The sequence below is a fragment of the Phascolarctos cinereus genome, unplaced genomic scaffold (genome assembly GCF_003287225.1).
Source record: "Phascolarctos cinereus isolate Bilbo 61053 unplaced genomic scaffold, phaCin_HiC Scaffold_8;HRSCAF=390, whole genome shotgun sequence".
Classification (NCBI taxonomy): Eukaryota; Metazoa; Chordata; class Mammalia; order Diprotodontia; family Phascolarctidae; genus Phascolarctos; species Phascolarctos cinereus.
The window spans coordinates 68791637-68817376 of record NW_027556291.1 but is presented as its reverse complement, the minus strand read 5'-3'; the positions used below and the strand labels follow the sequence as shown (position 1 = coordinate 68817376).

The 25740-nt window shown below is 41.5% G+C and overlaps 1 protein-coding gene across 4 annotated transcripts in view; it reads left to right on the top strand.

Moving 5' to 3' along the window:
- Positions 1-19260, top strand: part of LOC110201532 (protein bicaudal D homolog 2-like) — a 43439-nt gene extending 24179 nt beyond the window's left edge. For 3 of the 4 annotated variants that reach the window (XM_020977260.2, XM_020977258.2, XM_020977259.2), the window contains 6 exons: positions 2190-2342; positions 6017-6439; positions 13382-14437; positions 15583-15734; positions 16935-17154; positions 17713-19260. In XM_020977260.2, coding sequence (XP_020832919.1) covers positions 2190-2342; positions 6017-6439; positions 13382-14437; positions 15583-15734; positions 16935-17154; positions 17713-17718 — 2010 coding nt within the window. In that variant the 3' untranslated portion in view covers positions 17719-19260. The remainder of the gene's footprint in view (positions 1-2189; positions 2343-6016; positions 6440-13381; positions 14438-15582; positions 15735-16934; positions 17155-17712) is intronic. The other variant, XM_020977261.2, reaches the window with a different exon arrangement.
- The last annotated feature ends 6480 nt before the right edge of the window (positions 19261-25740 follow it).

Below are 25740 nucleotides of genomic sequence, written 5' to 3'. Positions count from 1 at the left end.
AGAAATCATAAATGAAACTACAACCAGACAAAAGAGCTAACTGTCCCAGCTTTTTGAAAAAATACTGATAGAATATATAAATACAGAAGAAAAGATTTAATCCTCAAATCCCAATAAAAGATTTGCAAGATACCTTGTGAAGTATGTGATCAAAAAATTATATTCCTTTGGACAAAGCACCCACATGTAAGGGTATGATTCCCCATGTGGACAGAAGGACAGAAGGAGGAGAAACAGGAGAAGGAGAAAGAAGGAGAAGAATGGAGAAGAAGAAAGAGGAAAAGGGAGAAGAAGGGGGAGAAGGAGAAGGAGAAGAAGAATGATAGCATCATTGCCCAACTTGCACTGACTGGCTGAGTTCCCAGGGAGCAGCTGCTACTACTTACGGATTGTTGTTTGTCCTTCATTCTTGAAGAGGAAAATGACATCAGGAGAGTGATATCTTGACTTGCAAGTGAATTGGATTTAAGTGAGGCAGGGCTGTACAAAGTCATCAGCCTTAACTCTCTCCTCCAGAGTCACTGGGAGTCCAGTGACAAGACATAAATCAGGAGGACTGGCAATGGCCCTGGCTTTGTGCTAGAGCCAAGCTTTGTCTCCTGTGCTTTTGGGTGGGGTGGCCAACCCTACTCTATCTTGACCTAGATCATTTGGGTTCTTGTGCTGATCTCCAGGGTTAGGCCACCTGGATCTTTGAGGGTCAGAGTGAATCTTTGGGGCTCTGTATGGCATCTCAGAGCAGACTGCTAGAGACTGCAGAGCTCCTTGGTTCTGGGTGTCCTTGTCAGAGTACTGGCTGCTGTGACCACTGTTTCTTGTCTCTCCTGGTTGTTTCTAAGGAACCTTCCATTTTTGCTGCTTCAGGATACAGACCCTTGCAGGTCACAGTATCTGCTTAAGCTGGGAGATTTCTGGTTTGATTTGATTGGTGGCTCTGGCTTTGGTAGTGGAGCCCTATTTTTTAATTGCTACAGGCTTCTGAATGACTTTTTGTGTAATTCTGAGGTGGATAAAGTTGCTTATTATAGTCTTCTCATTGTATTTCTTGATCATTATTTTAAACTTTTATTTGCTCGAATAGATGTGGTGGACCTGGGCTTTCTGCCTCCGTTCAGGCAGCTGTCTTTGCCAAGAGTCTACCATTTATTTTTTAGAGACCTTCTTGCTTGAGCTGCCAAGCTAAACTAGCCAATTCTCTTTTTAAAAAAATATCATAACAATGATCAACTATGAAAGCCTTAGCTACTCTGATTAATACAGTGAGTCAAGACAACTCCAAAGGAACCATGATGAAAAATGCTCTTCACCTTCAGAGAGAGAACTGATAAACTCTGAATGCAAATTGAAGCTTACTTTTTTACTTTCTTTTTTTCTTTTTTTTTTCTTTCTTTTTTTTTGGCAACATGACTGATATGGAAATATGTTTGCCTAACTTGTATAATTGATATCATATTGATGATATCTCAATGGGTGGGGGAAAGGCAGGGGAAATAGAGAATTTGGAACTCAAAATTTTAAAAAAGTGAGTGTTTTTACAAACAACATTTTGTAAACTGAAATTCAGTGACAAAAGAATTTGCATTTGCCTATTACTAATGGATTCTGTGCCTGAAGCAGGAGAAATAGCTAAGCCCAAGTTATTCTACTTAAGCCTAAATGTATGTACAGAAACACTGTGAATTTTAATGAACTAAGAAGTCAGAAGGCAAAAGTGAAAATGAGACCCTTGTAAACTCAGATGATTCTGATAATCAGTTGATAAGCACTTGTTAATTGCTTATGATGTTCCAAGCCCTGTGGTAAGCCCTGAAGATATGAAGAAAGGCAGAAACAGTCCCTGCTCTCAAGGAGCTTACATTCTAATCGGGGAGAAATCATATAAATAAATAGGTACATACAAGATATATACAGAGTAGATAAAAGGTAACCTTAGAAGGGAAGGGTCCAGCACCTGAGGGAGGACTGTGGTATAACAGAGCCTCAAAAATGTTTGGTGAATGAATAATGTTTTATCCCCTTCTGCCACAGCCACCAGAAAGATTAAGCATTTTTTTAAAAGGATAAGTTTCTGCCTTTTGTGCTTTTAGATCTAATACCTTCTGAAACATCTCAAAGCTCTCCTGACGATGGAAGAAGAGAAATGTTAAATTGGATTTGTCTTTTTCGTGACAAAGTTTTTTTCTCCCCAGGAGTGCAAATGTATAGAAACTGAAAAGGCCCTACTGAAAGATGAGATCAAACAATATAAGATGAAAGAATTGCGTCAGCTGCAAGACACTGCAGAATTGAAAGAAGAAAATCTCTCCTTACAGAAGCAAATTTCCTGTTTGAAGGAGACCCAGGTAAGTGGGTCTCGGATTCCATCCACTGTAGTTACTGGAAGCTCCCAATGGACTTTGGTCATCTTGTTATTTTCTTCTTGAAACCCTTGACAGATAGAAAGATGAAACATTTAATAAGTGTCTACTATGTACCAAGCACTATGCTAAGCACCAGGGACACAAATCCAGGAAAAGAAGACAGTCGCTTACTTCTAATTGGAGAAGAGAAAACAAAGGGGAGGTGCAGGGAGGCTAGGGGCAGCTAAGTGGCACTTCAGTGGCTAGAGCACCAGGGCCTGGAGTCAGGAAGACCTCAGTTCAGATGTGGCCTCGGATACTTACTAGCTATGTGACCCTGGGCAAGTCACTTCACCCTTTTGGCCTCAGTTTTCTCATCTGTAAAATGAGCTAGAGAAGGAGATGGCAAAGTGCTCCAGTATCTTTGCCAAGAAAACCTCAAATGGGGTCACGAAGAGTTGCATATGACTGAAATGACTGAACTACAATGACAGTGGAAGGGAGTTGAGAGAGGACAGAATTGCTGAGGCAGTGGAGCATTCCACAGAGTGAATTGAGCCTGAAGTAAAGTGAATATGGCTGGGGTCCCTCAAGCAATGGGTATCTGGCCAGGGACTCACCCATCAGGAGACCAGTGACCAGTCATTATGTCACTAGAGCAGAGCTGGAACTAGGCATTTATGTGTCTCATGCAAGGTTTGAAAATTGTGCCTTGGGGATTGTTCTCCCCCGAATATTTAGGGGCACCAAGGAAAAAACATGGCTTAGCAGCAGAAAAATAAATCCCTCCTTGCCATGGAAGATGGTATTGGAAGAGGATTGCTCATTGTTGCCTACTGTTTACCTGTTCTAGACACCTCACCCCCACGAAGCGGGCTCTACTGTAGAACATCCTTCTGACTTGAAGTCTTACTTAAAAATGAATTGTTGAGAAAGGATTTGGACTTTAAGATCTTTGAAAGCAGGGGCATCCAGCCTCTTGGTAGTAAGGTACTCCTGAAGCTTGAGATCACTACGCTGGTGTGGGCTTCTGGCCATGGTTTTGCTCGATTGGCTTTTGAGTCCCAAGGATGGGGCAAGGGTAGTAGCTTCCCCAAGAAACCCTTGGATGGGTGTTCTTCTTGGTCAGCTAGTGGGTGGATTGGTTTTTTTAAGCTATCTGGCTCTGAAATAGTCCCTATAGTTTTAAAAAGGAAATGCCCAGTGTTTTGGGAGAGGCATTTAAAATGATAGCACATGCATTGGAGAACTCTCCAAGTGCCCTGTGAATGTAAGGTGCAAAGTCTGGGTGTTTGACAGGTTTTATAGCAGATGTGATGATTTTGTTTTGTTTTGTTTTGTTTTGTTTTTGAGGGTGTGTGTAGGCAGATCACATGAGGCCCTCATAGAGCCAGTGATCTCTTCAGTCCTTATTTTTAAATTTTTTATTAAAGTTGTATTGATGCCTGTCTTTATATCAGCAATTTCCAGACAGTCCCTTCTTCTCTGTGCTTTCTCTCACCCCAACATAGCCAGCAAGTCATGGATATTTTTTAAAGTATCTCCCAAGGTACCAGAATTCTTATTAAAGTCCTTTCCTGCCTTAATTGAATTCAGTGCTCATTATGAGCCTGGCATCATGGCAGGGGCTATAATACTCTAAGGACAGCAATGAATGACTAGATTCTTCTCTGAGCCACTGTTGAGATGGAATCCTGATAATGAATTTTATTTTATTTTATTTTTAGACAATTGGGGTTAAGTGACTTGCCCAGGGTCACACAGCTAGTAAGCGTCAAATGTCTGAGGCCGGATTTGAACTCAGGTCCTCCTGACTTCAGAGCCGGTGCTCCATCCACTGTGTCACCTACTACCCCAATATCCTGATATTGAGCCTAGAGATGGGATTCTAGCCTTTTCTGCAAGTGCCATATGTTTACTATGCACTTTGGGTACATTTTTTGGTTTTGTGTCCCCAGAACCCTGCACAGGACTTGACACACAGGGAGGATGCACACAGTGCTGCTCATTGTACTTGACTAAATGTTCCCTTAGAGCAGTTTTCTCAGACTATTAAATTAGATCATAGGTGACAACAGGACAAGGCTGACCAGGAGCCAGTGTTCAGCTAGCCAGAATGGTGTAAGTCAGGTGGTCTGTCATCTAGAACAGAGAACGATGCAGCTGCTGGACATACATCTAGGCAGATAAAGTCAAACAGCAGACTTCAGGAATAGATAGGTCAAGAGACTCAGAAATAGGGGACTCGGGCAAGAAGTCTGAGCAATGAGGGTTCTGAATTCAAGCAAGGGTCTGTGTAATAGGCACCACCAGCAGGAATGGAACTTGATATCAAGCCACAGACTTGGAGCCAGGAGCTGTCTTGTAGACTTCCAGCCCAGAGTCAGAATTGATCTTTGACTGATTCTCCTTCCAAGGACAGACAGATAGGGACACCTGACTGGAGTGAAGAGGTAACAACAAGGTAATTTTTTTCTTTAAGAATTTTTTTTTGAATGCGAACCTAAACATTGATGAAGATAAGAATTTCCACATTCAAAGTAGAATAGAAAAAGAAGATTGTTTATAGAATATAACACTGTAGCTATTACTTACAGTTTCCCTTTCCTTTTAAGTATACGATAAATTTATCTTGTAACTTTCAAAGCTATCCTGCTTGTCTGCGTTTCCTTCTGGCCTTTTTCCTGTTTTCTGTACATTTAAAAAAATGCTTCAATGGGCCTCTTTTTTTCCACTTAAAAACTCTATTGCTATTCCCTCCTCTCTCCTCCAACTACGCCCCCTCCTCCAACACACACACACACACACACACACACACACACACACACACACACACACACACACGAAAAATAAAAACAGAACTCTTGTAGCAAATATGCACAGTCAAGCAAAACTAATTCTCACATTAGCCACCTCCAAAAATGTATATATCTCATTCTGCACCTTATATATAATTATTCTGGCTCTGTTTACCTTACTGCATCAGTTCATACAAGTCTTCCCAAGGTTTCTTTTTCATCATTTCTTACAGTGCAATGATAATATTCTATTGCATTCATATACCATAATTTGTTCAGTTCTTCTCCAAATGATGGACTTTACCTTAGACTGTGAATTCTTTGGGGACTAGGATTTTTGTTTTTTGTTTTTTGCCTTTTCTTTGAATCGCTGATGCTGAGCATAGTGATTGGCATTGACTGAATTTGTCCATGTGAGTCTTCATTCTTTGATCTTTTTGAGCTATAGGCCTGATAGCAGTATCACTGAGTCACAGTCACAATTTAGTGACTTTGGGGGCATGGTTCCAGATTGCTTTCTAAAATGGCCAGACCAATTCACAGCTCTCCCAACAGTGTATTAATGTGCCTGTTTTCCTGCAACAATTGTAATTTCCCTTTTTTGCATTCTTTGCTGAGATGGAACCTCAGGATTGTTTTACTTTACATTTCTGAAATTTTTAGTAATTTGGAGCATTTTGTCACATAATTGTTGATAGCTTGGATTTCTTCTTTGAGAACTACCTGTTCCTATCCTTTGATTCTTATCTGTTGGGGAATGGCTCTGCACAAGGTAGTTTCTAGCATAAGTGAGGTGAAATGTAAATTCACAATCATGAGCTGCACAAAATCATGAGCTAAATAACTGGTTTAGGAAAAGACATTTTACTTTCATTTCAGGCGGAGTATGAAGGCTTAAGACGCGAAGTTCAGAGAAGAGATGAAGAAATTGAGCTTAGAAACACTCGTCTGGCTGAAGTAACTCGACAGAAGGAGATCTCTGACCATCATCTAGAGGAGGCCTTGGAAACCCTCCAGAGTGAGCGAGAACAAAAAAATGAGCTGCGCAGGGTGCTGTCTGGGTACATCAACACCTACGATTCCTTAGGGACTCTGCCGACAAATTTCGATGACCTGAATCAGTGTAATGATGATGGCCTGGGCATTGGCTACAACAATCAAGTCTTCAGGAACCGCAGAGAAAACATGATGTCCATGCCTCAAAATAGCAACAGCTCCAGGCCCCAGCCTGGCTTAGTGTGTGATCTTTTGAGTGAGCTCAGTTTATCAGAGATTCAGAAACTGAACCAGCAGCTTCTGCAGGTAGGAGGGCTCTTTTCTGTGTGTTTGTCAGCTAGGCAGCATGAGGATCTAAACGTAAATGAGCCTCTTAGAAGAGTTCAGCACTCCAGTCCAAGGTGGCAAAATACTTCTGAGAAGTACTCGGCTGGCTTTCTTTTGCTGAGCTGTTTCTAGACTTCCTTCAGTGGAACAAACCTGGTGGCCTTAGTGTACCTTTGTCTCTAGGGCTTTCAAAGGTGAGATAGGTGAGGAGTGCTAGTGGGGCTCAGCAGTGGCAGAGACGCAGTGATGATCTGCAGATATGATGAAAGGGGACTAGGATGTGGAAAGTCAAAGGCATTTTCTCCACAAATGACTTTTCCTGAAAAAAAAAAGATTCAGACATTTGGAGCACGTCTTAAAATAAGCCAATGAGAAAACACCTTCGAGGTGGTCGAGGAGTTGTAACATTACCTCTCTGAGACTTGTTGCAGAAACAAGATGCCCTCGATTTTGCTCTCCTGACATTTGGAAGATCATATGATAAATTCTTAGCCATTTGGCAACTCAGACATTTTCTTCAAAGAGAGTTATCTGAAACATCTTGTTTCCCATGCTTCCATGGGTATTTTGACCTCTCACTCATTCTTGAAATAGCTTTGAGATTGGTGATTGGTAACAATTGCCCAGCTTTTCAGGAACAGGAAATAAGGTTTAGGATGAATTGGGAACTGCCTATCTCTGAGTCTGTTCCACTTGAAAACATGTACATGGCTATTATAAATGTTTGTTGAAATGAGTTGGCAATCATTCTGCCTCATTAGGAATATTCTGGGCTGAACAGTTTTTGCTAAATCAAACTGAAACCAGTGTGGCCCATGACAATAAACGAATTATATCCCAGCATAACATCATTAGATAGCTAGCTAGCTGGATAGACAGACAAATGACAGAGCAAACATTTATTAAGCTTCTACTGTGTGCCAGACACTACTGAGTTTTAGGGCTATAAATACAAGAACACAAGACAGTATGTGCCTTCCAGGAATTTATTTTCCAACGGGGGAAGACATTGCCAAAAGAATAGAGGATCGCCTTAAGCCTACCTGTTCTAAAAGGGCTAGATTAAAGTGCTGAGAACTTGGGCTCTTAAATAAATTGGATGGAGAAGAATCCACTATAGGAGGCAGCATGGTACACTAGAAAAAGCCCTGTCTCTGGAATCAGAGGTCCCTGGGGGGACCTGGATTCAAATCCTGCCTCTGACACTTACAACCTGTGTGACTCAGTAAGAGAGAATCTAGTTATGACCAGATAACCTCTGAGTCCTTTCTACCTCTAGATCTTGGAGCCTTTGAATCTGTCCCTTTAAGGAAACAGGCCTCCTGTCCCTTGTCTGTTGCTGGTAGCATTTGACTTGGCCTGGCTCTAGTATCTTAAAAGCATCTGAAAAGCACTTTCTCAGAAAATGGTATCCCTACCATCCCATGATGGGAAGGCTTTTTGCTAATGATAATGGGACCATAATGTGCCTTTGCTTCTAATGCGCTGTGTTGTACAGTAGCTGCTGACACCTCATTTAACAGTGAGTGACTCAGCTTTTCTTTTTAAGAGGATTCTTTTTTAAAAGAATATTTGCCTCTGGAAAATTACTTCCCCCGCTCTAAATCATTCCCACTTTTGTGGCAGAAAAATGTTCTTCTGCAGCACAGATAATGACTCTCTAGCAAGCCCATCTTGGAGCCGGAGTCCTGCGATGGAGGCTGAAGGTGCTCTTCTAGTGCCAACCAGGGAAGGGCCCATGTGGACAGGCCTCTTAGTGCTGAGGAACCAAGGTCAATGTGACTCAGGTCCATGCTAGTTGCACAATTATATTTAACCACATGTTTCTTCTGCTGTAGCGGGATATCGCTGAGACTTCGAAGTCGATAAACAGTAAGTACAAACCTACTGGGTGCTAGACGCTGGGGATCCAAGGACAAAAGGGAGAGACCCCCCCTGCCTTCAAGGTCTTCTCTGCCACAGGATGGATAAGCAAATATAGGATATGTGCAAAAGCAATACCAAGTGATTTGGGGGGTGTGGGGCAGGCCTGACAACCAGTGGTGCCAGGAAAGGTCTTTTGAAGGAAATTTCACCTGAACTGAGCCTTTGAAGAGATCCCAGTAGAGATTCCAAGAGGCAGTTTTTGGAAGCTAGAAGACAGGGAGAGCATTTCAGCCCTGGGAGAAAGCCAAAAGCAAACAAAAAAGTATAAAAAAACCCAGAGAGGTGAGAGAGAGAATATCATGGTTTAAAGAACAGCCAAAATGGCTGAATCCTGGAGGCAGTGGAGGGGCGGGGGAAGTGTGTGCTATGTAATCAGCCTGAGAAGGTGGACTAGAACTAGGCTGGGAAGTACTTTCAATGCCATGGGAGTTTGTATTTCATCCTTTAAGCACCAGAGAGTTACAGGGGATTCCTGAGCAAGGGAGTGACATGGGCAGACCTGTGCTTCAGAAATATCAACCAAACAGCTGTGTGGAAAGGGAACTGGAGAAAGGAAAAGATGAATAGGTGGCCCAAGTATTTCTTAAGCATTTACCTTGTGCCAGGCACTGTGCTAAGTGCTAGGGATGCAAATATAAGCTCTCAAGGAATTCCCTCTAATAGGGGAAGACAACCAGAGAGGGGATCTGGTAAGGGTGGCCGGTAGCTATGTACACAGCAGCATGGTATGGAGATGGTTTAGAAGTGGTATGGAGACCTGGTTTCTGGCAAGGTAAGGCTACAGCTTATATGTCAGAGCCAGGGGACTCAGGTGGAAAGCATGGTTCTGGAGCTGGGGAGAGCAGTACAGGGAAAGACCAGTGAGGAGGCCATTGCAGTAACACAGGCAGATGATAAGGGTCTGCTTGGATTGGGGTGCTTGGGAAGGCAGTGGAGGAAAGGGGGATAAGGACTTGGATGACAAGACAGAGCTGGCCACAGCCAGTAGTGCAGCCAGCCAAGAAAGTGTCAGGTGGGCCAGAGGTCAGGACCAGAACAGTCAGATCAAATAAGGAGGCTCAAGCAGCCTCCCTAGAGGCTAGACAGATAAAGGTTGGGTTCTGAGGGTTCAGGCTACAGGACTAGACAGGTTAGAAGACTGGAGAGAAAAGAATCATGGACCTACCTGATAAGTCTGAGCACTGAGGTGGGGACAGTGTCTGCATTCAAGTAAGGGTTCCCAGTAGCTGGCACCCAGAGCAAGAATGGAGCCAGGGGCTTAGGAGCTGGTCTCTGTACTTGTGGTAGACCTTCGGTTCTTAAAGGAATTGAAGTCCCAATCAGTTTACTTTAGGCTTGGGCTATCTGGTAAGAACCAACCCTACGTATAGGTAGACATCATTCATTATGAAGAGCAAAGAAAGAGGCAAAACAGGAAGTCAGGGTAATGAGGCAAGATGACACTGTGATCAGATCCTCTTATTGCTACTGGCAAGGTACTTTGAGAAATCAAATGGGTCCCAGTAGAGCATCTTATTGAGCTCTCATTGACCAGTTGTATGAATGAGTTTAGAAACTTGATTGGTCACAGCTGCTCTGCTCAAGGATATCCCTCTCCTCTCCTCTCCTCTCCTCTCCTCTCCTCTCCTCTCCTCTCCTCTCCTCTCCTCTCCTCTCCTCTCCTCTCCTCTCCTCTCCTCTCCTCCTCTCCTCCTCCTCTCCTCTCCTCTCCTCTCCTCTCCTCTCCCCCCCCCCCAGAGCGCTTCCAAGGTGGAAGCTGGCCATAGCATTGCCTACATAGCTGACTGCTGTCTGGCCCTGACTCTCTCTTAAAGAGAGAATGCTTCTGTCACCAAGGCCATCATGAACTGTGAACTTTATCGTTTCTCTCATTTCCTTCTTCCAGATTTGGAAAAACAAAAGTTGCTTGCAATTTTTCTTGATCTTCCTTGTCATATACTAAGCAGAGAAGGCCTACTACATCACCTGCTTGAGTGTTTAAAAGGTTTCTATTCTTTGGCAGGAAATTCTCCTTTAGAATGGAATAAACTGCCTGTGTTTTGTTGTCTTTTTTTAACTACAGAAGATTGGTGTAGTGTCTCATAGTCTAGATATTAATTTCCATCCGCTATTAGGTGATGCTCAAGGTATATGGCAAGAAAGTCTTCCATTTAAGCATTCATTTTATTTCTTTCACTGTTATGTGTGAAGTTCTTTGTCTCTGGCCTGGCTTTCACAACTGGGGTCATTCATACTCCTAGTACCTGATAGCAGCAACGCCTTAAGAAATAACTCCTTATAGTTGTTTGTACAAAGGGGACACACACACACATATATGCATACACACACACATATATATGCATATATACATATATACACATATACATGCACACATATTTATACACACACATAAGAAAATGGCCCTCTCCTTCTACCTGACGTTCTGCGAAGATTAGCAAAGGGAATGGAGGAGAGAGCCTGGATTTTAATATGCTTGAGCAGCTTACTGGTTACCCAGTTAATTGTTTTTAATACAGCATACTTTTAGATCAGGAAATGACTAAAAATATTCCCAAAATGCCACATCCTGGGGCATAGGGGTGATTGACACCATTTAAATGAGAACTGGCAGTGAACACAGACTAATGAAGCCTAGACTGCTCCCCCGCCAAAGCAGTTTCTGTGTTCTTCCTCTATTCCTTTTGGTAGACTGAAACTTTGGAATTTGCTTCTGGCAAGATTGGTACAATTGTTTTTTGTTTGACATTGTGACTGTCAGATCAAAGTAATTATTAATGAATTTTCTAAGCCAACCTAGTGTATTTTTTATTCCTAAAAGAGAGAGAGGTTTGAAATCTAGGTAATTATTAGAGGACTCTGTAATAAATCTTGATTATGCTCCTATTGTATGCAGAGTACCTGCTAGGCCACTAGGGAAGGTACAAAGTTTAGAGAAGATAATAGCTCTTGAGGTTGGGAGCTCTTAACATTCTAGTATGGATGGTAAGACACCTATAGGAATAGCCATACTACACCATGTGACGTGGGGACTTTGTCAAAGACCTGTAAAGCTCAGGGCTATGTGAGACTTGTAGAACAAGGTCATTAACAACTAGGGGAACAGGGAAGGCTTCCTGGAGAAGGAGGCTTTTCATTGGAACATTAAAGAAGTTCCTCGGACAAACAGGAGGGAGGCCATGCCATGTGTGAGGCACAAGAGTCCATATCAGGGCCAGGAGGCAGAGCCATTTAGTCTGATGGGAGCATAGAATTTTTGGATATAAGTCCCAATACAGCAGGCCAGAAAAAGGCATGGTGTTAAGCTGTGGTGGGTTTTGAAGAATGACAGCTAGAAGAGTGTCTTTTATTCACTCTTCCCTCTCTCCAAACCATTCTTTATGAAGCTACTTAGATAATGTTCTTAAGTCACAGACATGTCTGACCATCTTACTCTCCTGATCCAAAATGTACAGGGGCCTCTTATTGCCTTGAGGATAAATGACAAACTTTGTAGGCTGGCATTTAAAGCTCTCCCCATCTCCACAAGGCTCTGCTGTACCCCTAATGTCACAATATTCCCCTTTTTGTCATCTATATCCCAGCTGGACTGTACCAGCAAGTGTTCCTGCATTCAACACTTAAGAGGCCCCAATTCTGGGAAGATTGACCTGACTTGCCCCGGTGGTTAAGGTTTTCTTTTTAAAGCTTCCTAGATGAGTTTGTAAGAAATGTCCCTTGGTCCCCTTACTACCTATTGGAACTTAATCGTCAGGATATGTCTTGCAGCCCCTCAGCAGGACCCAAAGTCTATGAGGATAGGGCCTCCTTTTGTGTTCATCTGTGTACTCACAGTGCTTTGGAAAATTTTATTTTCATTTTTTAAATTTTGTTTTGCTTCCTTTTTTTCTTTCTTTTTCTTTCTTTCTTTCTTTCTTTCTTTCTTTTTTTTTTTTGGACAGAAGAGTAATATCACCAGATCAGTGCATTTAAAAGATTCTTTTGGCCTGAGGAGCAGAGAAGAGAGGTGGGAGTAAGCTATTATGAGTCTGGGTAGCTGATAAGGAGGCCCTAAATTATTAGCAGTACTACTGGGGGAATGGAGAGCATAGTAGACAGATGCAGGAGATGTTTGGAAGTGGAATCAGCAGGACCCTGGTAGCTGACTGGCTAGGAAAAGTCATGAAGACAGAAAAGTCCAAAGTTGACCCCAAGATTACAAACCTGGGAGGCTGTGTGTGTGAATGGTGCTACTACCAACAGAAACTGTAAAGTCAGGGAGAGTAGGTGGTTTTTTCCCCCTCCATAGAATCAGAGGATTTCAGAATTCAAAAGAGACCTCGAATCTAGTTAGTCCAACCCATATGCCCCAAAGGATCCCCAGTGCAGCATGCCCAACAAGTGATCTTTCATCCTTTGCTTAAAGACCTCCAAGGAGGGAACCAGTCACCTCTCAGGGCAGCCAATTATACTTTGGGACAGCTCTGTCGGCCTTTCCTTGACATTGAGCCTCTTTACAACTTCTACCTATTATTGCTCCTAGTTTGGTCCTCTGGGACCAAATAACAGAGCAAGTCTAAGCCCTCTTCTATATCACAGCTCTTCAAATACCTGAAGATGGCCATTTTGCCCTACCTCACCCAAGTCTTTTGTCCTCCTCATTTCCTTCAACCATTCATCATATAGTATGAACTCAAGTCCTTCCACTATCCTGGTTGTCCTCTGGATATTAACTAGCTTCCATACACTGTGGTGTAAAGGCCACAGAAGTTTTCTCCCCTCCCACGGGATTAAATCTTGATCTTGAGTCAAACAGAGTCCCATTCCCTTTTCCCCCTCTCCTTGACACCCTTTTCTAAACTCTAGAATCTCAGAGATTGGACTACGTGACCCCTAAGACCTTTTGAATCTCTTATCCAGGAAGGAATCCACTCTACAAAACAAGTGGTCATTCGATTCAAGGCCAACATTAGAAGGAAATTTAATTCCCGTTCAAAATTCTTTGCTTTATACCTACAGGTTGATCATGAAAAGTCATCGCTATTAAGTAGTATAAAAGAGTTGCAGACACAGCTTGATAGTACAAAGGATGCGCTGTCCAAACAGCAAGCTCAAAATAGCTACCTTCTTGAGCAAATCCAGGCTTTAAACAAACGGTACGGCAGTAATGAGCTGGGTTTGCTCTTTGGAAAAGATGGAGAGAAGAGCGACGGCAGTGAACTCCATAGTCTGGAACACAAATGTGCAGGGTCAAATTGCTCCCAAGTAGCCAAGCTGAAGACAGAACTTCAGGAGCTGCATCAGAAATATGAGGATTTTGAAGCCAAGTACAAGCAGGACAATGATGCCTGGCAAGAAGAGTCTCAAAACCTGACGGAGAAGATAAGATTCTGGGCCAAATCAGGTAAGCAGAAGCAAGAGATCATTACTAATCTAGAGAATGAGCTTCAGGCTTCAAGGAAACGGGCATCAGAATTTCAGAGCAAACTGAGCCTAGCCCAGGAGGAGCTGCAGGTGATTAATGAAGATCTGGCCAACATGTACCGCCGAGTCTGTGTCTGCAACAACCTGTTACCTGATCGTAGCCTATTAGATGGCTATAAAGATGGCCAAGAGGCCCCTGTCCATACCTGCAAAAGGCATGCCAATGATGTCGTGGCCAATGATGGCGTGGCCAATGATGACGTGGCCAGTGATGACATGGCCAATGCTCGTATGTGCCGAAGCCAGTCTAATGATCTCTTTGTGAAAGTCTTGTTTAGCCCTGACACAAGCAGTGTGAAAAGTGGCAGCAGCAACCAGTCTGTTAGTGATTCTCCTTGTGAGTCTGATGAAGAAGAGTATGAAAAGGAACCTGAGAGTCTTTCCAACCAGATTTCCATCATTGGAAGCCAGGTGAAGCAACTCCAGTCAGCCCTGGCAATCTCATTGCGCAACAAGTCCCTTGAAGCCATGTCAACAGAGTTGAAGGATAAAAACGCTCTTGTTGATGAAATAATGAAATTGAAGTCTTTGTTGAACACCCAAAGAGAACAAATAGCAACTCTGAGGACTGTCTTGAAGGCCAACAAGCAGGTAAGCTATCGGTGAAAATCCTGGGCACTTTGAGCACTACTCAGACATGTCACGTTTGCTTCTAGAGCAGAGGCAGAAAGAAACAAGCTAGGAAAAACAGATTTAAGGACTCAAAGATGACTTTTTGTCAGGTTGGAAAAAACAGGCAACTGGATGTATAGCATCCAAAAGACCATTTATTTCTTTTTCTTTTTGAAGTTAAAATAATTCAACATGTTAACTTGGAAAGATATAAGGAATAGTTGACTTTTTCTGGTTTCTACTGCTTTAAGGTGTTATTACTCCAACAACGTACAAAATTACTTGTCAGTGCCTGTGTGCAAGTTATTACTTGTGGTACCCAAGGCTTATAGTGATGGGAATTTAGCTAACTTGTGGACTAGCCCCCTGGGTAGGTTAATCTTACAGTTTTGGTTAAAATTAGTGACTATAATTATCCCTTCCACATCTTGACTTTCCCCATTACTGTTTTGCTATATAAAGGGTTGGCATAAGAAATTTAATGGGAATTTTTGGGAAGTTTTGTGGAAGCCACAGATGGCACTTGGAGGCCAGCAGACGACACAGAAAAATTTAGAAACCCAGAAATGCATAAAATATATGTATAGTATTGTATAACATCAACATATTTTATCTTTTAATACCATAATAATTCAGACTTCTTCTCTGGTACAAAGGGAGGGTCAAAAAATTTTATGTGGATTTTCTAGATTGCAGGGCACCACACTCCTAATCCCCTTGATATGGAAGGGATAACTGTGGTGGGTTAACAGTAAGTAACTACCATCACGTAAAGTATGTTGAGAAATTGGTTCACTTGGTTGGTAAAATCAAATCAATAAGCATTTATTAAGCATTCGCTATGTGCCAGGCACTGTGCTAAGCTCTAGAGAAACAAAAAAAAAATTTTTAAAGAAAGCTAAAATACAATTCTTGTCCTCTGGGTACTCACATACTAATGGAGTAGCCAACACACAAACAATTATGTACATGCAAGATAGACAAAGGGTAAATTGGAATATCAGAGGGAAAATACTGGCATTGGAATGGGGGACCAAATTGAACTACTTCAAGCTGTGATAGGGCTTGGCAAATTCTCCATTGCAGCTTGCCAGTAGACCCATGTTTTTTTCTTTCTCCCCTAGGCTGCTGAAGGTGCGCTTTCCAATATGAAACGCAAATATGAAGATGAGAAGCTTGTGGTGTCAGAAACCATGAATAAATTAAGGCACGAACTGAAAGTTCTGAAGGAAGATGCTGCTACTTTTTCCTCCCTTCGGGCGGTGTTTGCCAGCAGGTAAATTTCAGCTCTGTCTCTTCTCTGTTTCCAAAACTCCCCCAAGACTCTTGTGAACTCTCTTCCTGGTTGTGAGGCAACACAGAGCTTGGGCCGAGTGAGAGATTTCCAGTCTTTGATTGCCCTAAAGTGAGCATGTGCCCCCAAACTAATCTTTGCACAGTGTATGTGCGTATGTGTGTATTGTGTATGTGTGGCGTATGTTGATGAGGGGAGAAAGGAGAGACCATGTACTTTTTCTTCTCAGAGAAGACAATGCATACATAAAACTGTTCCTACCCATGTTATCCATACCTCCCATCACTAGTCTAAACACGAGACACTGTGTGAAAGAACCACCAAGTGAGAATTTGATTCTGACTTTGCTAGTAACATTCTGTGTGATAGTGGACAGATCAGTTGGCTTGCATCTCTTTGTTTTGCTTAACTGTAGAATAGAGGGGGGTGCTGCCTTCTTAGCACAGTGTGGTACCTGATCCCTTTCTTGTAAGCTACCTTCAGCAGGTGTATTCATATGAATACTTACTGCTAAAGCATTAAGAGAATCCCATCAAGAGAATGACACTGGTAACCTCGACAGTTGACCTTGCCTAGGAGCTTTCTTAAAACCACGACTGTGTTTGACTGAGTTTCCTCATGCAGCAGTTTTTTGATATTTTCAGTCAGAAGGATGTAGCAAAGAGCAGTGGACCCAGGGCTTAGCTAGGTTTGCACCCTTGGCTCATGCTTACTAGATGTGGGATCTTAGATGAGTCACATCCCTTTTGTGAGGCTTCCTTCATTTGAAAAATGGAGGCAACAATCCTTGACTAGCAAACTCAGTGCTGTGAGAAAAGAGCTTTGTAAACTTTAAGACACCACTCAGATAGGAGCTGTTATTATTTATTGACTGGAAGTTTGCCTTAAGATGGGAGTCTCTAGCCTTTTTGATGGAAGGATTGATTTCCCCCTCCCCCCTTTACTTCTCTGAATTGAGAAGAACTATATTGAGGTTATAAGTGGGGCAGAACTGTGTTCTTTACAAGGACAAGGAAACAACATGGCAGCTGCTGGCCCATGGGTGATCCAGTTGGTCCTTGATGATAAATGGGGTGAGTGTGATTGCCTGCTTGAGGACCCATGCCTGAAGGGAGACTAGAGATGTGTAGGTAAAGCGATCTGCGGGAGGTGCTGAATTACCTTTTTTTCCTTCTTTTGCAGGTGTGATGAGTATGTTTTGCAGCTTGGTGAAATACAGCAGCAGCTTGCTGCCGCAGAAGATGAAAAGAAGACCTTGAAGTCTTTGCTGAGCCTAGCGATTCAGCAGAAACGGGCACTGACTCAGCGCTTGGAGTCATTGGAAACACAGTCCACTCTGCCGCTGAACAGCCGGGCAAAGCTTATTTCTGACCCTAAAGGGAGACCATTCAAAAGTAACTGGGTATGACACATTTGCTCAAGTACTGAGCTAGGAGGTATGGAGGTGGGGCGCTTCTACACAGTGAAGATTGTGGCTGAGGGTAGCTGGTGAACTTTTCATTGGGTTTATTGATTGCCGTAACTCTAAGGGGCCTCTCTTGATGAGATTCTTCTCATAAGTGTGTTTTCGGTCCTTGACTCAACAACTGGTCCATAATTAAGCTGATGGCGTGTTCCCACAGCCGAGCTCCGTAGTTCTTTAATCATCTTACTTAGTTAAATACTTGACTCTTCAGGAGCTTTCTGATCATGAATCATGTAATCTGGCTGGGAAATTACTTTTATTGTGATATAACCTCATCACCTCTATAGTGGTTGTCCCAATAAATCTCTCCACTAGCCATAGAATAATGTTGCAGTGAGGCTTTTGAACTTAGAGTAGGAAGTCCCCTCTTATTTCTTAAAATAAGACAATTTAGAATTTTATATGCTAACATATTGAAAATATTCGGTCACAGATGCTTGCCTAATTTTCATTGCTGTGTTTTTATGTTGTTTTTTTCCTCCCAACCTCCACCAGCGATAAATGAATTAGCATAAAGAAGGAAGGATGCCCCCCCGTTTTCCAGCAGAGGGGAAGTAACAGTGTTTACAAGCAAACGGATCTGCACAAGACTGGCATTACCATTGAGATCATCCAGCTTATCAGCTTTAAATGGTTGTCCAAGAGTGTTTAGTGTCTTTTGGCAAGATATTCAATGTGTTATTTCAGTTATAGTGAAAATATCTATAATTATTTTGAAAATGCAGGCCATTTAGAAATGATGCTTGAGATTATATTGTGTTTAAGAGCTACGTTCTGCTGAGATATCAGTGGGCCTGCAGTTCCAGTTGCCAGTAGTATTGTCCTGTGACTCCTTTGTGAAGAGTACCATATTCCCTGTTCCCATATTCATGTGTGAGCCTGTCTCCTCAGAAAATGTTAAAAAATACCAAACCTTGATGTCGCTCCTCTACTATGACTAATTGCTGTTGGCTTTCGAGTCCATTTCAAGCAAGACATAAAACCTTGCATGTCTTTCTGTTTACAAGTTAGTTTCTGTATAATTGGACATACACTTGGTGCTATTTGTACGGTGTTAGAAATTGTCTGCAAAAGTAGTTTCTATCAGTGTACGAGTGTACTACGTACTGTTTTAAACTTTAAAAAATGTATTTGTGCAAATCCTAAATGGAATGGATTGTTCTAGGGGTATTCAGGCAAAGAGCTTTGTCATCTAAGGCCCCTGAATAAGTGACAGGTATTTGGGATGCTTGGAAATGCTGGAACTTGCTTTGATTCTTGGGTACAGGGGACGTTTTTGGAAAGGGAAGGTTCCAAATGCATGACTCCTTCTAGGTGAAAGCCATTTGAAGCCCAAAGAGGGTGGATTCTTAAATTCAAGGATTAATCAAGTTACCCTGGTAAGGGGCTGCTTTGTGTAGAGTCAGAATTGTATAGTTTTTGTGGAAAGGTCTCTGGGTTTTTTTCCTCCTCCAATCCAGTCAGTCCCTTTAAGGTTGGGAATTAGCCATCCACAGTTCTTAATGGGATTCTTTGGATTCTGCCTGTATCTTCTCTTGGGGGAAAAAAAGTTAAACGATGGGATATTGCATTCTTGCAGAGGATGTTATTTTGGTAACCCACTTTTTAAGCATCTTTAATAAGAGGGAACACTTTACTCTTCCTTTTCCTTTTTAAAGCGCATGCTGGGTACAGACTGAACACCTCAAGAGAGTTGGTGACTTGAAGGGTGGGTGGTGCTGTCAACCACACACCCCTAAACGCTTAGTATTAGTTTGTGAGCCTTTGAGTATTTTCAGTACCAGAATGTGTTCTTGCCAGACTGCCAGCTGGCTGCAAGGGGTACAGAAAGCTCTCTTTAACTAGATCAGCCTGGCAAGAGATGAGAGAATAGTTTAAATGGAATGAAAGTATATATACATATATTTTTAATGGAAATATTTAGAGATCTATTGTACTCTGTGTATGAAATAACACTCTAAATCTCCCCCCTCAATATAATGCATGTTGAAGAGTCTTTTGTGTAAAGAATGAAACATAAATAAATTGTGTTAGTTGTCTGCATTTCTGGTTTTCTGAGCCTGATGTCTTTATATTTGAGGCCACTGCCTCATTACATGTAATAAGCCACATTCTCATACAGCAAATACTGGGACCAAAAAGCAGTTAGAGCTAGGGGCCTGATATTGGGCACACTCCCATCCAGCCTAACTGGGAAACGCAAGCAGCCTTTTGGGTCGCAATGAACGTCGATTTCACCTGTAGCTTATTTACAGAGACTCTCCAACCTAGTGGGATGAGTGAGACTAGATGCCTTCACTTCCCCCCATTCACTACTGTAGGGTACTATCCATGAAGGTCTCCTTCTTGGTTCATTGTCTTTCGAATTTGTTTTACAAAAGACCAGCTAACTACCTTTCCTATCACGTGACCGAAGGGCTTTTTGACCATCACAAAGCCCTCCCTAGAAGGTGCTATTTGTAGTTTAGACACTCTGGTTTCCATGGCTGATGTCTTATCCAAAGAATTAGGAATCCTGTTTCCCAGTATTACCTACAAAGACAAAATCCCCCACCTTTCAGGGGATAGCTGTGTGAGTGTTACAGAAAGCTGGTGTTGGTGGGTTTTGTTGAAGAGGGGAAGGATTAAGCCGTGGGGGATAGGGGTGGGGAACTAGCTGCTTTTGAAAGGAGATCAAAGAGCCACCTGCCCTTCTCACCTGTATGTGAGGTACATTGAGTCTATTCCAGAAGAGTCAGTTAGTAAACATTAACTGAACACCTGCTCTAGGCCAGGCACTGTGCTAAGTGCTAGGCATACAAAGAAAGGTAGACAACAACTCCTATCCTCGAAAAGTTTATGGTCTGATGGAGAAGACAATATGTAAACCAGCTATATATAGGATACATTGGGGAAAAAAATCAACAGAGGAAAGGCGTCAGAATTACGAGAGATCAGAGAAGACTTCCTTTAGAAGGTGTAATTTTAGCTGTGACTTAAAGGAGTCCGGGGAAGCCAGGAGGTAGAGATAAGGAGGGAGAGCATTATAGGTAGAGGGGACAGCCAGTGAAAATGCCCAGATTCGTTCCAAGTCATGTGAACAACAAGATGGTGGACTAGAATTTTTCTCCAATCCCCACAACCTCTCAAACCTCTCCAAAACAGAAATGATGGACCAAAGATAAAGTGGCTTCATCTATTTCCATGGTCGAGGACACCTACAATCCGAAAGAAGGTTTTTTTTTTTTGAAAAAGAGAAACCCCAACCTCAGAAAACTTATGCTTGTGGATCTCTAGCTCACTCTGCATTTCTCCCCTACTTCCCAGGCTAAAGGCAGTGAAGTTGCACTGGCAGAGTCAAGGGCAGAACATCAAAATCCCCTCTTACACTTCAGTCCCTGATCCTTCTTTCCAGTACTGCAGTGACCTCAGGTTCAGGCTGTGGAAATTTCCTCAGGCCTTGATAGTCAGCTGAAAGCCCTTCAGGAGCAAAAGCCCACCCCAGGCTGCAACCTGGAAGCACCATCACTGCAAAGCTCTGAACTGTTGGTGCTGGGCCATTAGGACAAATATAGTCCTAATAAGTAAACCAGGGATCGATAGAGCACCAAAAGAAAACTATAGGTCAACATTATTAATGAAGAGTGATTCAAACATTTTAAACAAAATCCTATCAAACAGATGATAGCAATTTATCCAAGAAATCATTTATTATCATCAAGTAAGATTTATACCAGAGATGCAAAGATGGTTCAACATTAGGAAAACAATGTAATTAATCATATTAAAAACAAAAACATCCAAAACCACATAATCTCAATACATACAGGGACAAGTCTTTGAAAAAGCACATTTTTATGCTGAAAATCCTGTAAAGTATGGCCATAGAAAGACTTTTAAAAAATATCAAGCATCTATCTACAACCAAAATCAAGCATCATATATATGAGATACACTAGAACCTTTTCCAATAAATAGAGTGAAGCCAAGATGATCACTCCCCCCTACTATTATTTGATATAATTCTGGAAATGCTAGCAAAAGAAATAAGACAAAAGAAAGGAATTAAAAGAAAAAAGATAGGTAAAGAGGAGATAAAACTATGTTGATGATTATGATGGTTTCTTGGAAAACTGCAGGGAATCATTGAATATACTAATTAAGAAAATTAATAACTTCAGCAAAGTTGCAAGCTACAAAAGAGATCCTCAAAAATCAACAGCATTTCTATATCATAGTAACAAAACACAAGAAGCAGTAATAGAAAGGGAAATCCCATTCAAAATAACCACAAAAATGCATAAAATATCTGGAGATCAGTTTCCCAAAGCACAGAAAAGATTTGTATAGATTCAATTACAAGGCACTCCTTAAAGAAATAAAGGAAAACCTAAAGAGCTGGAAAAATATTCCATGCTCATGGCTAGACTGTGCCAATATAATAAAAATGACTATGCCCCCCAAATTAACTTACACTTTTAATGCTATACCAATCAAATTACCAGGAAGATACTTTACAAAGTTTGATAAAATAGTAACAATTCATTTAGAAAAACATGAGATCTAGAATATCAAAGGAAATGGTAAAAAGAAATAAGGATTAAAGGAGAATAGTACTTCCAGACTTCAGACTATATTACAAAACATCAGTCATCAAAATCATCTGGTATTGGTTGAAGAATAGAGAGATAGAGAGGGGCAGAGCCAAGATGGTGGAGTGACAGCAGTGACTTGCTTGAGCTCTCCCCCAAACTCTTCCAAATACCTATAAAAATGGCTCTAAACAAACAAAGCAGCAGAACACACAGAAAGACGGAGTGAAACAAATTTCCAGCCCAAGACAACTAGATGGTTGATCAGAAAGGTATATTGCACTGGGCTGTGAGAGGAGCGCATTTTGGCATTGGTGAACAGGCCTCAGCGAACCTGGAGCAGGCCTCAGGGGACTGAATCACGGGCAGCTGTGGCGGCTTCCAGACTTCTCAATCCAGGAATGTCAAAGACAACTTAGAAGGTCAGTGGGAAAAGTCTGTTTCTGCGGTGAGAGAGGAGCTAAGTTTCAGCCCCAGTTCCCTAGCATGGCCTGGGGCGGCAGCTGCTTCCTGAGCTTCCAGCCCACAGACTGAAGGGGAATCAGGTGGCTGATTAGAGGGGGATTGCAGGGATCTCTCTGCTGGTACAGGATTCTCTTGCTTTGCCAGTGCTTCGATCTGGGTCCAGTTCTGGGTGGTGGTCCTGGGGCAGGCAAGGAGGAGCGCTGGCATGGTGGAACTTGTAGTGGTGGTACAGAGAAAATCTTCCTCACAGTTTCAAGACAGAAAAGAGTGCTTGTGGTCACTCATAGACCAGAGCACAGGCCAGGAAAGGAGTAAACACCTTGCCCCTTATCATACCACCTTGGAAGAACTGAAAATTTACAGGTCCCTAGAAGTATCTCTGAAAACAGCTGTACAAACCCCCAAAGCTTGGGACAGTCTGTTCTGCACATTGGAAGCAGACTTCTACCTTAATAAAGAGTTTATAACTCAAGTAATTGGCTGAGATCATGAGCAAACCTCGCAAGAAGTGTCAGACCATAGAATCTTTTTTTGGTAACAAAGAAGATCAGAACATATAACCAGAAGAAGACAACAAAGTCAAAGCTCCTACATCCAAAGCCTCCAAGAAAAATATGAATCAGTCCTAGGCCTTGGAAGAGCTCAAAAAGGATTTTGAGAAGCAAGTAAGAGAAGTAGAGGAAAACCTGGAAAGAGAAATGAAAGTGATGCAAGAAAACCATGAAAAACAAGTCAGCAGCTTGCCAAAGGAGACCCCAAAAAATACTGAAGAAAATAACACCTTAAAAAATAGCCTAACCCAAATGGCAAAAGAGGTCCAAAAAGCCAATGAGAAGAATGCCCTAAAAAGCAAAATTGTCCAAATGGAAAAGGAAGTCCAAAAGCTTACTGAAGAAAATACTTCCTCAAAAATTAGAATAGAGCAATTGGAAGCTAGTGACTTTATGAGAAATCAAGACACTGTAAAACAAAACCAAAAGAATGAAAAATTAGAAAACAATGTGAAATATCTCATTGGAAAAACAACTGACCTGGAAAATAGATCCAGTAGAGATAATTTAAAAATTATTGGACAATCTGAAAGCCATGATCAGAAAAAGAGCCTAGACATCATCTTTCAAGAAATTATCAAGGAAAACTGCCCTGATGTTTTAGAACCAAAGGGCAAAATAGAAATTGAAAGAATCTGCTGATCTCCTCCTGAAAGAGATCCCCAAAGGAAAACTTCTAGGAATATTGTAGCCAAATTCCAGAGTTCCCAGGTCAAAGAGAAAATATTACAAGCAGCCGGAAAGAAACAATTCAAGTATTGTGGAAACACAATCAGGATAACACAAGATTTAGAAGCTTCTACATTAAGGGACCAGAGGGCATGGAATATAATATTCCAGAAGGCAAAGGAGATAGGATTACAACCAAGAATCACCTACCCAGCAAAACTGAGTACAATCCTTCAGGGGAAAAAAAATGGTCATTCAGTGAAATAGAGGACTTTCAAACATTCTTGATGAAAAGACCAGAGCTAAATAGAAAATTTAACTTTCAAATACAAGACTCAAGTGGAACATGAAGAGGTAAACAGGAAAGAGAAATCATAACAGGCTTATTAAGGCTGAACTGTTTACATTCCTGCATGGAAAGATGATATTTATAACTCCTGAGACCTTTGTCAGTATTAGGGTAGTTGGAAGGAAAAAAATTATATGTATGTATGGATATAGATAGATAGATAGATAGATAGATAGATAGATAGATAGATAGAGGGCACAGGGTGAGTTGAAGATGAAGGGGTCATATCTGGAGAATAAAATTAAGGGGTGAGAGAGGATTATACTAGGAGAAGGAGAAAGGAAGAGGTAGAACGGGGTAAACTATGTCACAAAAAAACAGAAAAGAAAAGGCTCTTACAGTGGAGGGGAAACAGGGGAAGGTGAGAGGGAATGAGTGAATTTTATTCTTATCGGATTTGGCTTAAGGAGGGAATAACATACACACTCAATTGGGTATGGAAAGCTGTCTAACCCTACAGGAAAATAGGGGGAGAAGGGGACAAGAGAGCAGGGGAATGATAGAGAGGAGGGCAGATTGGGAAAGGGGGTAATCAGAAGTAAACACTTCTGAGGAGGGACAGGGTCAAAAGAAAGAATAGAATAAAGGGGGGGCGGGATAGGATTAAGGGAAATAGAGTCAGTTTTTCACAATATGACTACTATGGAAGTGTTTTGCATAACTGCACATGTACAACCTATATTGAGTTGCTTGCCTTTTCAATGAGGGTGGATGGGGAGGGAGGAAGGGAGAAAATTTGGAACCCAAAGTTTTAAACACATGTTTAAAAAAATGTTTTCACAGGCAACTGGGAAATAAGAAATACAGGAAATGGGGTACAGAAATCTATCCTGCCCTATAGGAAAATAGAAGGGGAAGGGGATAAGAGAAGGGGGCAGAAAGATAGAAGGGAGGGCAGACTAGGGGAAGGGATATTCAGAATGCATGCCATCTTGGGGTGTGGGGGAGGGGTGAGATAGAGTGAAAATTTGGAACTCAAAATCTTGTGGAAGTAAATGTTGAAAACTAAAAATAAATAAATTTTTAAAAAAAGAATAGAGAGATAGATCGATGGAATAGACTAGACAAGGGAGATGCAGACACAATAGAACTCCATAGCCCAGTGTTTGATAAAGTGGAAAATATAAATTACCTAGGGAAAAACTCCCTATTTGTTAAAAACTGCTGGGAAAACTAGAAAGCAGTCTGGCAGAAATTAGGCTTAGATGAACACCTTACACCACTCTTTATAATGCATTCTAAATGGATACATGACCTTAATATAAAAGATCATACCATAAAAAAAATTAGAAGAGAAACAGATCATGTACCTCTCACAGCTATAGGTAAGAGATATATTCTTAATAAAATAAGAGATAGAAGCATTTACAAAAGATAAAATAGATAACCGATTACTTGAAACTGAAAAGCTTCTGCATGGACAATATTGATGAATTTAGGATAAGAAGGCAAACGGTTGAATGGGAAAACAGATCTTTGTATTAAGTTTCTCTGATACACAATCAAATTGTATAAACAATAAATATAAGACTAAGAACCATTCCCCAAAGGTTAAATAGTCAAAAGATAGGAACAAACAGTTCTCAAAAGAACTGCAAAGTATTCACAACCACATGAAAAATGCTCTAAATTATTAATAAGAGAAATTCAAATCAATGTGACTCTGAGGTTTTAGCTCACAACCTGAAAATTGGCAAAAATGACCAAAAATGGCAACAGTCAACATTGGAGAAGTTGTGGGAAGATAGACACACTAATACATTGTTGGTGGAGCTGTGAAATGGAACAACTGTTTTGGAAAGCAACTTGGAATTATGCAAATAAAGTGATCAAAATGTCTATACCCTTTGAACTAGAGACTCCATTACTTGGGTATTAACCAAGGAAGCCATTGATAAGAAAAAAGTCCTCACATAGT